Consider the following 12,920-nt stretch of genomic DNA (forward strand, 5'->3'; position numbering starts at 1 on the left):
TGGCCATGTTAGTAGTTGGATTCTTGTATGGGGTGGACAGGTGTCTTTATGCAGCTAACAGGTGCGTCTAATTTAGGATAATAAATGGAGTGGAGGTGGACATTTTAAAGGCAGACTAACAGGTCTTCGAGGGTCAGAATTCTAGCTGATAGACAGGTGTTCAAATACTTATTTGCAGCTGTATCATACAAATAAACAGTTAAAAAATCATACATTGTGATTTCTGGATTTTTTTAGATTATTTCTCTTACAGTGGACATGCACCTACGATGAGAAGAACTTGCAAAATAGCAGGGTGTTCAAATACTTATTTTCCTCACTGTATATGTACAATGATCATAGCAATAGTTCAGTAACATTGTATTTGTATATATATTTACTAAACAATTTTTAAAGTGCAGTAATTACAGCAAAATACGTACTGAAAAATAATCCTTAACAGGGTGATGAGGACTGGTGACAGAAGGCTCTTGTATACCTCTAAAAGGGTAATTTAATGATAGTGATCATCATTACCTATTACCTATTATAGCTCATATCGCTTAAGACATTTACTACATTGAGTGACTCAAAATTGTGGCCCACATCTGGATAACCAATAATAGCTGATTTGGACGAAAAGCATTGGTGTTGTTGGTGGTGTTTGTGTAATGTAAATCCTTTAAGGTTTACCCTGACTCATTGCACAGATGTATTGAAGGCACATCGTGCCTTAGCATACCATTTTGGTTTCCTTATTACAAGGTTTTGAGAAGTGAATGAATCATATGCACATATTTGCATGCAAAAAATGAGGTGATATCGTTTCCTATTTCCAATCTTCAGGTTCAGATATTGTTCAGTGGATGATGAAAAACCTCAACATAGATGACCCGGGTAGGTGCTTTTATGGAGAAAACACATCTTAGACATGCAAATTTCTGTCTGCATGCTTTGTTATGATGAAAGCAAAGACATTACAACAAAAGATTACTGTTCTTACAGCGGAGGCTATTCATATTGGCAGCCTGATCGCTGCCCAAGGCTACATATTTCCAATCTCTGACCATGTTCTGACCCTCAAGGATGATGGGACATTTTACCGCTTTCAGGTAAGCTTAAATATCTTACATAACCAGCAACGATATGAGTCATGTGGTAGTCCAGGGTCACATCCAGACAGCCCTGATGTGGTTGCTAAGATGCTTTCCTGTTTGAAATCTCCTACTACACTTTAACAGCGCTGAGATATTGTGACAACACTGAATCTGCCTTGCATGAAATCACATTTCTGTTGGACTTTGAACAAGCTGTATGTTCGATGATGCCACCATCGCTGACCTTTACACTTCCTAAACAATCAGGGTTGTGTTTGATCAGCTCTGCCTCCAGATGTCTTTTTATGCACCAGCTTCGCAGTTCTTCACTACAGTACCGTTTCTGTAGGTCAGGCAGTATATCACAGAAATGAACTCAGAATCTTGTATTTCAAGCATGTTTTTGTTGTCTGTTGCTGTGCTTTAAAGATCTAAGGTTAAATGTAAAATAACTCATGTTAACAGAATCCCATAAAATGGAAATTCTTTAGTTACTGATTTAGTTGATAAAAGAAGAGTTGGCCGAGGACTCACAAAGTAAAATTGTGAGAAGCTCCATCATCTCTTTGGTAATTATTTAAATATTTTATTTATATGTTGTATATTTATAATTCCTTTCCTCTATTTTAAATACCACAATACAGTATTAATATAAATATATGTGACCCAATCCAAGCCAAAGTCTCAAAATCAATTATGAGATTAGGGGCATCAAAGTTTGATTTCAAGCATAGATTTTAATCTTTTACATGACCTTACTGAGTCAATATACTATGATATAAAGATATCAAGGTTATATACTGACAGAAGAATGTCATTTATTTAAGATGATTTAATGTAGAAAAAAGTTTTTGCTGGGTTTCTCAGGCAGGGTCACATATAGTACTGTCCAAAAGATTAGGGCACCATGCTACCATTAGATTTGTTGTTTTTGCAATTGTATAATGATCATATATAATAATTTCTCAGTCTCTTTAATAGAATACAACCGGAAAATACAGGAAATGTGTATGTAGTATTAAAAACAGTATGTTTAAGCTGAAGTGTCAAGTATTTAGGGTAAACTCCCCTTCCACTGGAACAAAAGCAGGCAAATGCAGGATTTCTTAAACCTAAATGAAATTAAACCTAATTTTTAATTCTAATCGAATGACTTCAGGACTTCAGTCTCCTCAAAAAAGCTCAAGATGTGTTTCATGCCAAGAGAGGTCACACTAAATACTGACTGATGCCCGAAGAAGACATTTAGTTCTGAAAATTGTTTTGTTTTTAATTTTGTGTACATATTTCCTGTATTTTCTGTTTGTATCTTAAAAACAGTGAAAAATAATATGGATGGACATTAAAACTTTGCTAAAACAACAAAGCTAGTGATGGTGGCTTTTTGACTTTTGCACAGTAGCGTATCTGAATCCAAGTTTTTGTGATACGTTCATTAGCATTTGTGTGTTTCTCTGAAGCTCTGTACGCCTCATCAGATCATTGATGATAACAATCTTAATCTACACCATCATTTGCTTCGTGCCGCCTGTAGCCATTCAAACAGGCTCTATGAAGAGTTTGTTCAGTAGTTAGAAATATTGTTAATGTCTTATGTAACATAACACATTTCTTGACTTGATAATATCTGCTCTAAATTGAATCATTATTTCGGCTTCAACTTTGCCTAGTAATAAGCCAGCAGGTGGCAAAATATTATTAATTCAGACCTGAATCCAGAGGAAATTTGTGCAAACAAGAAAGTAGTCACTGAAAGTTTGGGTGTGATTTGCATAGTTACAAAAACAAGTCATTTAAATTCCAATTAATAAAATAAGTATATTATATAATGGGGAGTTTCACAATTTCTGGGCATTTCCAAACCAAGATAGTTTTTTAACACCATAACAGGTCATACATTATTGCTTTTCACATTTTCTCGCATTTATGTCTTTAGCATAAACAATAAAGAAGAAAGTATGCTACATGGCTTTTAGGACTTAAAACAGGGGAACCTTTTTTAGAGGTATCAAGAAACGCACAGTCAATCGTAGCAAATCATGTTGGGAACACGCCGACATTTTGGGATTTTAGCTTATTCATCGTATCTCCCAGAGTTAGATAAGTCCATTCATACCTTTTTAATCTCTGTGCGTCCTGTAACTCTGTCTGGCGCACCCACTGCTAGCTTAGCTTAGCACAAAGACTGGAAGTAAATGGCTCCAGCTAGCATACTGCTCCCAATAACTGACATAATAATGCGAACATTTTCCTATTTATATGTTGGGATTTGTATAGTCACATCATGTACTTTCCGTATCTGCATTCCGTTGCTTTGTCTACATCTAATCTAATATAAAACCACTGTAGTTGGTCCTTATTCTGAAGGAACAGAAATTTGTATCTCAAAGTCTATACATATATCTTTTCAATGCTGTCACCTGAAGGATGACAATGCTGTGCAATACATTTTTATTGTGACATTAAATACGGCCCCTAAACATCACATAAAATCAAAGTGTAGTTGGTCGGTGGTTATTGGCCTGTATAAGTTGCCAATGGTCAAGGCTAAAGTTTATGTTTCACACACCATGATTTATTTAGTCATCTCACTATCTGTCTCACTCTCTCTCTCTCCCAGGCTCCATATTTTTGGCCCTCTAATTGCTGGGAGCCGGAGAACACAGACTATGGTAAGAACAGACGGCTGATCAGACTTCCGGTGACTTATTGCTCTCTGGTGAAGAATGCGCTGGGCTTTAGTGTAGAAATGTTTTGGCATGCTAATCTATCTCATACAGTCACAGTCATTGGATGGGCTGTACTATCTAAGGATTATTACAGTAGTTACTCTGTTGGACAGAGTGTCTGTCTGTGGGGATGGTGGGCAGATGTTCACTGATGGTCAATGGTGACTCATTCACAGTCTCTGCTGTCTATAAACTTGGCCAAGGAGAGATTATACACACTGTACACAGGAGGACACAAAATCCAATCACTGACACCGGACGTGTGTGTTTGTTTTTCTCTCTCTCAATTTCAATCTAAGTGTGCTTTAATGAAAAACTGTACATTTGTATTTGTCAAAGCATTTGCTGCTGGGCTGCATACAAATAGTGCAAGTAAATGTAAAAAATAAAGTATATAGTGCAAAATTAAAAATTAAATAGTATGGAGAAAGACACTCTCTCTTTCTCTCTCTCTCTCTCACTCTTTTATAAGGGGAAAGGGGTTATTGAAAAGAGTAAATAAAAATAAAAGCAATAAAAGAAAAGCAATAAAATAATAAAAAGCAAGCAATCGCAGGTTATGGCCTCTCTCGCTAAATTCAGTCTCAATTTAAGTGTGCGTGACAGATAATTTACATTCGTATATAAAATGTTTTCTCTTTCTCTTTGTTACCTGTCAGCCATCTATCTGTGCAAGCGGACCATGCAGAACAAAACCCGTTTGGAGCTGGCAGACTATGAAGCTGTAAGTGACTTACTGTAATGACTGCACAGAGTGAGAAAATGAAATTCGTTTTGCCAGCAGAAAAAGATTTTAGCTATTGACAGATACATAGAGAAATTGTTTGACCTTGTCATTGAGCATTAAAGCTGAATGGTGTCATTTTTTACTTCTGAGTAAATGTGTAGAGACAGCTACTGTATAAGTAAGCCATTGCTGCACTGATTTTCCAAAAGTGTGTAAACATTGTGGTTATGTAGCACTACTGTATATATATTTATAGCCCAATTTATGAAATACAGATACAGCTATCTGTTAGCATTTGCTTTCTCATGCTGATCAAAACTTTGGTACTTGATGAAGAAGTGTTTCTGTAGCTCAATTGTATGAGCATTGCATTAGCACCATACAGGTTATAGGTTCAACCCAGGGAACACACATACTAATAAAAAACCAAAGTCTTTTTGGTTTTGGCTCAATCATTCAAAAAATATTTGAGTTTGATTAATACTTTTTTTACACGAGCAACACACACATCTCTGCTACAAATAAACATGTGAAGTTTGTTTCTAGTACTTACCATTCTTGGACAATTACACCAAACGTGACAGAAGTGCAAACGTTACAACTCACCCCATAGATGGGGTAACAGGCAGGGGGTTAGTTGTAACACTTGCTAAAAATTAAGTTTGCAGGCAAATATTTCAATACTCTTTTGTCTATATACTTGAAGTGGATATTGTTTATATATCTGACTATAATAGACCGATATCCACACTGTATTCATTTATCCAGCCCTTTTCTAACAATAGTTCAATTATAAATGGATGCAAATGTCTAAATATGTGAAAAAAAGCAGCACAATTGTGACAAAACATTTTTTTAATATGTGACCATACTATTATATGTGACCATACTATTATATAATAACCATACTACGGTTTCAAAATCAAATTCTGAGATAATGAGCATCAAGGGCTGATTTTAGCCATTCATTTCATTATGATTCCAATCTTTGACGTGACCTTATTCAATCAATATTAAAGATATGAACAAAAATCAATTTGAGACACGAATTTTGATAATACAGGCACATTTATTTGTTGGCAGCCAGCAATCATCCGTGTGTAGCCTATTTAAAACAATGGCAAGAATTACGCTAACGTTAGCAGTTTTCATATCGTAAGTGCTGAGGGGTTAGTTATAACACAGCGTTACAATTAACCCCGCTGGGTAAAAATATTTTCAAGCCCACCAAAAAGTTGCTAAGAACTGCAGACATATTTCAAAATTATACTATGTTTGAGACAACAAGAAACTGATTAATATGACATAGCATTGGATTTGGTATCTTACACACCCAACTTAGAAACCGAAAAAAACATATGATTTACTTACATGCCACCAAAACACTCCTTCATCAGTAACTCAATGGAAAAACATTATACATTTCCAATCATTCGCGCGAGAACGTCTTTTGGCAGCGTGAAAAAAATTCCGGAAAAACAAAACGCTCAAGCTTGTGCAACAATGTAAACAGTCCATGTTACAACTAACCCCGCGTTAGTTTTTGCCCCGCGCACCCCTATACCTTGAATGCATTGTAAGTCATGTTGGATAAAAGTGTTTTTCAAATGAATCGTGTAAATTGATTCGACCAGTAGTAATGAATAATGACATTATTTTTTCTAATTTAGCCTATGCATTTTGTATTTAGTGATGCATGTATAGCCTAGTTAGTTTTTTTTCATTCTTTATTTCATTCTCCCTCTTTGTCTCCATCTCTGTCATTCAGGAGAATCTAGCGCGCCTTCAGAGGGCTTTTGCCAGAAAGTGGGAGTTCATCTTCATGCAGGCTGAAGCACAGGTCAAGTAAGTGCTGTTGTCAGGACGACTCATACCTGCCCTGCTCTCCAATGCATTCAACCCACACACATTCACATAAAGACATACATGTGCAAGCTATGATTATGACGTAACTTCGCATTAGTCAACCCATATTGTTACAGACACAACATATAAACATGTCCAATTGATTTTGAGGGGCTGTCACTGCAGCAATCTCTCGCTCTTCAAACACCAGCTGAAGAGCCACATCTGATGGCCGGAGGCAGCCAACACAAGTTTGCGTCCATCCACAAACACTATTTTGGGGAATACAAGAAATGGAGAGAGATACAGATGAATGAAAGAGTCTCAAGGCTCAGAAACAGGATCAGCGAGACATAAAAAAACCATGCGGCAAATGTCAGTTATGTAAGAGTGAAGTGGCAGAACTGGAAATGAATTTAGCTTTGCTACTGTAGTAGACAGGTTGCAACTTTGATGAGCGCAGGGGCTTTGCTCTTTATCTCTTTGAATGTGCGATGCGGGGCGCGTGTGCGGAGTGCTTCTGTTTATTTAATATTAATGTCTTGCAGCTTTGTGTTTCTGCTTTGATTTTGTAGGATCGACAGGAAAAAGGACAAGACGGAGAGAAAGATTCTGGATAGCCAAGAAAGAGCCTTCTGGGATGTTCACCGGCCTGTGGTATGTGTGTGAGGAAAGGGTTGCTGTATTTTTGTTATGTTAGATATGTAAGGAAAAAAGGTATTTTGCTTAACTACACAGTTATGGAGACGAATCAAACTAGTTCACAAAATGGTCTGGAAATGTATTAGTCATAAAACATGAGAAGCATTTTACTATTCAATTGAATTTGTGACAGTTAAAACAGATGATATTTAGCAATAAAAAGCTTTAATGTTCAGAAAACACAAATTTCTTTCAACTTGTATATGAATTTTAATACACAGATAATGTAAAACATAAATAATCAGAGATTGGTGAGGAGTTTACATAAAAGTTTATGTTAAAGCTCAAATAACACACACTGTTTCTCATCTTGAGAACCTACACTGCAAAAAATGATTTTCAAGAAAAAAAATCTTAGTATTTTTGTCTTGTTTTCAGTAAAAATATCTAAAATTTCTTAAATTAAGATGCTTTTTCTTTGATGAGCAAAATGACCTAAGAAAATAAGGCTAGTTTGTAGACAAAAAATATAAAATTTAAGTGATTTTGTGCATAAAACAAGCGAAATAATGGGGTAAGCAAAAAAATCTTTAAAATTTTTCTTAAACACTAAATTCAAGAAAAATTCAAGAAAAATTTGCTTACCCCATTGCCAGATTTTTCGCTTGTTTTATGCAAAAAAATCACTTAAATTTGATATTTTTGGTCTAAAAACTAAACTTATTTTCTTTGGTCGTTCTGCTCATCAAGAAATCTTAATTCAAGAATTTTTAGATATTTTTACTGAAAACAAGACAAAATTGTTTTCTTGAAAATAATTTTTTGCAGTGTAATACACACTGCAAAAATGACTTTCTTACTTAGTATTTTTGTCTTGTTTTCAGTAGAAATATCAAAAAATTCTTAAATCAAGATGTTTTTCTTGATGAGCAAAATTACCTCAGAAAATAAGTCTAGTTTTGAGAAAAAAATGTAGAATTTAAGTTCATTTGTGCTTAAAACAAGCAAAATTATCTGCCAATGGGGTGAGAAAATTGTACTTAAATTAAGTGTTTAAGAAAAAAGAAAACTTATTTTTAGATTTTTTTCTCACCCAATTGGCAGATATTTTTGCTTGTTTAAATTTAAATTTACTTAAATTGTATATTTTTTGTCTATAAACTAGACTTATTTTCTTAGGTCATTTTGCTCATCAAGAAAAAGCATCTTAATTTACGATTTTTTTTTATATTTCTACTGAAAACAAGACAAAAATATTATGTAAGAAAGTCATTTTTTTACATTATATGCACTTATGTGACGATTGCCAACAAAATAAAGACATTTGAGGCAGTTTTACTTACCGCCTGTGACTCTTGACCCGGTTGGGACCACCCCATTTCAACGAAATCAGTGTTGAACAAACACACGCAAAAATCTACTGCTTCTCTGGATAAACAAACTATATCCATTGTTTCTGTAATGCTAGGTTCATTGGGAAGCTTAACAAGGTTAAATTTCCTTCACAAACAACAACACACTTCTCTAGTGACATTGATTTTGTGTCAGCTCTTGGTTGGTGTGTTTGTTTGCTATTCTGGTTAAAGTGCCCATATAAGGACTTCCACTGAACTTCCAGCACTGAAAATGAAAGATTGTTATTTATGACTCGCTTATGTTCGGGAAAAGAACTTTCCAAAACTTGTACAAACCCTGGCAGTTTGCATTCTGGCAAGTGCAGAAATACTCTGAGACTTCGCTTAGGTTTATCATGAGCAATCCAACGCTTTAACAGTGTTAATTATTTAGAATGCATGGAATAGCTTTACACCCCCCCCTTTAAGTCATTCACAGGACTTATTATGTGATTCACAGCCAGGATGTGTCAACACAACAGAGATGGACATCAGAAAGTGTCGCCGCCTAAAGAATCCCCAAAGAGTTAAAAAGGTACCTGTACTGATTCCACGTATACTCTACTGTATATGTATGAAACAGAGAGACCTCACTCATGTCATGTGATCTCTCTCTTTCTTTCTCGCGCTCACTCGCTCTCTGCCCTGAAGTCAGTGTATGGTGTAGTGGATGATACACAGACACAGAGTCCTGTACACACACCCTTACAACAGAACAACAAAGACACCAGAGAAGATGTAGAGAAAGAGGTGTGTAGTGTTTTTATTTAGAATCATGTGCTTGTGAAAATGTGAAAATAAACAGGTAACGGTGATATTTGTCTTTCAGATCTTGTTCTTGAACACTCAGTTGGATCGACACTGTATGAAAATGTCCAAAGTAGCTGAGACGTAAGTTCTCCTCTTTAATCTGTGCATATAAAAAATTCAAAGGGCCACAGCGTATTTCCTCAAGCAAAGCTTTTTCTTTTTTGCATTTTGAAGGTCAAAATAACCATCTTGGTAACTTTTTCACGTTTTTATTATTTATATATGCTATGCTACTCTTCAAATGTCTTTTACATTGTGAGTAGGGTTTTTTTGTCCTGGGACTTACAACTAAAGGCAAAATAGAAGAAAAATCATCTTGAAAATACAATCATATTGTTGCCCTTGTTAACAGACAGTTGATTTATTATTATGTTATTGTAGTGAGAGCATAAAAAATTGACTACCTTAAAGAAGACCATAGGCTCAAAAGTAGCCACAGTTGAAAGCCTGTGCTATATATATATTACATAAAGCTGTGTAGAAAGTGAGGGTTACTGTTTTTTTTTGTATACTGTGTTTTTGAAAGTACAGAGCTTATAATAATTCACACACAGTTATCACTTCACAGCACACCAGTCTGAAAAGATTAGATATGTTTGGCAGCCATTATTCCTCATTCTGCATTAAAGGAAAACACCACTGTTTTTCAATATTTTACTATGTTCTTACCTAAACTTAGACATCTTTTTTCAATGCATGCACTTAATCTTTGTACAGCACATTGTGAATGTGTTAGCATTTAGCCTAGCCCCATTCATTCCTTAGGATCAAAACAGGGTTGAATTTAGAAGCCACCAAATACTTCCATGTTTACCCTATTTAACTCTTTCACCGCCAGCGTTTTTTAAAAAATTTGCCAGCCAGCGCCAGCGTTTTTCATGATTTTTACCAAAGTTTAATGCCTTCCAGAAAAGGTTCTTCTTTAAATATATAAACATACAATATACCAAATGAAAGAACAGACCCTCTGCTTTCAAACAAAAAAAACCCGTTTCATCCTACCTTCAGTGGTTCTTTTGTAATCAGCTTTTGAATATGGGTAGGTTTCTGCAAAAACACCACATTTTGAGCAAAAAGCAGAGATAATTCCATTTTTGTGACGGACTTTTCATAGAGATCCCATTCAGAGCGATCTTTAAAACGGACACGGACATGCAGCCGCTTGCCATAGGGCAATACTTCCGGGTTTAAAAAGTTGCGGAAGGGTGCCACCTGGTGGATAATAGCGGTATTGCGGAAAGACGGAAAATCTCGTCAATGGCGGTGAAAGAGTTAAAGACTGTTACATGAGTAGTTACACGAGTAAGTATGGTGGCACAAAATAAAACGTGGTGAAGTGGATAAAAAATTAAAAATTGCCACGTTTTATTTTGCGCCACCATACTAACTCGTGTAACTACTCATGTAACAGTCTTTAAATAGGGAAAACATAAGAGTGGGTGGTGCTTTCTAAATTCATCCCTGTTTGGATCCTAAGGAATGAATGGGGCTAGGCTAAATGCTAACACATTCACAACCCGCTATACAAAGATTAAGTGTATGCATTGAAAAAAGATAGGTATGAATTAATTTGTCTAAATTGAAGTAAGAACATAGTAAAATGTTGAAAAATGGTGATGTTTTCCTTTAAATCTGAAGGGAACTTCAGGAAGTGACCTCATAACACTCAACACAAAAAATATATTGCCTACTCTATGTTCTTATAGCTGCTCAACTCTGCAAATCCTACAGATTTCATTATTATTAAGTTAAATGATTGTTGCCAATGTGGTTCTGAGTTTTAGCTCATATAATAAGTCATTTACAAACATTTCCTGTTTAACACATCAGTAGTGTACACTCAAATAAGAATGTAAATGGGAATAAATATAACATATAAATCGTATCTAGTCTAAAGTATCAAACATTAACAAACAATTCATGTTGTGCACTAAACCCCTTGCCTAATTTAAAAGCACTGTAATGTGCTGCCTCCTGTTATAAAGGAAACCTAAAGCTCATTGCAAATCTCTGTGTTGCAGATTGATGAGTTACACAGAGCAGTATCTTGACTACGACCCTTTTGTAACAACACCAGACCCATCCAACCCCTGGGTCGGCGATGACGTCACTTTTTGGGAGACAGAGGCCAGGTATGAAACCCAAAGCGTCTTTCTTTTTAGATGACACTTGTGATGGTCTTAGGTTTCATTAGATGAAAGGGTGCGAGCGAGTTTTAATTTCTGCCAAGCTTAAATGACAGTCTGCCACTCAGGTCTCCATATTAAATTGATTATGAGTCACATATTTCAAGATGTTATAAATTGTCGGTGCTGAGGGCAGCACACTTGCCCATGACATATAAGAACTGTAATCTCATGGGAATGTGGGTGGACGTATCTTTTGTTTATGCAGACTTTGAAGTTGTTGTGTCAGGTCCTTTTGATGAATTTGTTCTCTACTTTATGCCACCGTGGTTGTGTGCAGGTGTGTTCTTTGCATTAAATCCTTATTGTTTGCCTCTTGGCCTTGTTAAGGGATGTTTATTATGTGGCTAATTGAAATTCTTGATTCTGATTGGCCAGTCCCAAGATTTGCAGGTTTGTTATTTGCAAATAACAACCGCTCAAAACTAATAAAACACTGCTGCAAATCATTTTGAAAGATAACGTTTAATATTACACAAAAATGTATTATAAATATGTCTTTTAATAACATGTATGACATTATATTTACAAAGGTGTGAGCAAAAATGTGCTGTTTTTGGGTGTGTCACTTTAAAATGCAAATGAGCTGATCTCTGCACTAAATGACCTACTGTGGTTGTATAGTTCAGATTAAGGGGTGCTATTATTCCCTTCTGACATCACAAAGGGACCCAACTTTCAATGACCTCTTTTCTCACACGCTTGCAGAGAATGGTTTACCAAAACTAAGTTACTGGGTTGATCTTTTTCATATTTTCTAGACTGATAGAAGCACTGGGGACCCAATTATAGCACTTAAACATGGAAAAAGTCCGATTTTGATGATTTCTTACGGAAGGTCTGCATTTTTTAATAATTAGCTAATTAAATATTTCAAATCAATATTTAATGTTCCTTACTTTAGTTATAAGGTAAATAGCCATGTAATAATCAGAATAATGTACAGGCAGCCAGGCTTTGTCATGAAATAATCCCCTTTAGTGTAATACAAGTGTGTTTTTTGCGATAACAACCAGCTGACTGACTATACTCCCCTACACTTATAGTGAGTTTCAGTTGTCAGTTAATTTCTTCTTTATTTTTATTTTATCGAAAAAACCTAAAATTGACTCAAGATACTAATGCAAATAATAAAGGAGGTCTTGGGGTTTATGATAAAAGAGACGCTCGCGTTTGCCAGATACTCGCATAATCTCATGCGTAATCAGAGTTTACTGTTAAGGGAGTGTCTTGTGTGTATTTTGTGAACGTGAACGTCTCTTTTATCATAAACGGGTTTGACGCGTGTGCAGCAGGCACTTATTTTGACAAAACACGTGATGCACATGGTTCACATGAAGCAACAAACACATATTTTGAAAACACGAGCAACACACATGACACCCCGAACACTTATTTTGAATTAGCACCCCTCGGATGAGCAGTCACGAGCCACCACTGATGGCCAGTAAAAATTACTAGCCACTTTGGTGGGTGAGGAAAAAAGTTATTGTCAAGGCTTGCTCCGAACA

The 12,920-nt window shown here is 35.7% G+C and overlaps 1 protein-coding gene across 3 annotated transcripts in view; it reads left to right on the top strand.

Annotated features, from left to right (window-relative positions):
* Positions 1 to 12,920, top strand: part of rgs6 (regulator of G protein signaling 6) — a 93,273-nt gene that overhangs the window by 66,343 nt on the left and 14,010 nt on the right. For all 3 annotated transcript variants that reach the window (XM_065256906.2, XM_065256907.2, XM_065256908.2), the window contains 10 exons: positions 826 to 876; positions 985 to 1,091; positions 3,697 to 3,748; positions 4,465 to 4,529; positions 6,301 to 6,377; positions 6,953 to 7,034; positions 8,874 to 8,948; positions 9,065 to 9,163; positions 9,243 to 9,304; positions 11,245 to 11,355. In XM_065256906.2, coding sequence (XP_065112978.1) covers positions 826 to 876; positions 985 to 1,091; positions 3,697 to 3,748; positions 4,465 to 4,529; positions 6,301 to 6,377; positions 6,953 to 7,034; positions 8,874 to 8,948; positions 9,065 to 9,163; positions 9,243 to 9,304; positions 11,245 to 11,355 — 781 coding nt within the window. The remainder of the gene's footprint in view (positions 1 to 825; positions 877 to 984; positions 1,092 to 3,696; positions 3,749 to 4,464; positions 4,530 to 6,300; positions 6,378 to 6,952; positions 7,035 to 8,873; positions 8,949 to 9,064; positions 9,164 to 9,242; positions 9,305 to 11,244; positions 11,356 to 12,920) is intronic.

This window comes from Paramisgurnus dabryanus, chromosome 12 (assembly GCF_030506205.2).
Source record: "Paramisgurnus dabryanus chromosome 12, PD_genome_1.1, whole genome shotgun sequence".
Taxonomy (NCBI): domain Eukaryota; kingdom Metazoa; phylum Chordata; class Actinopteri; order Cypriniformes; family Cobitidae; genus Paramisgurnus; species Paramisgurnus dabryanus.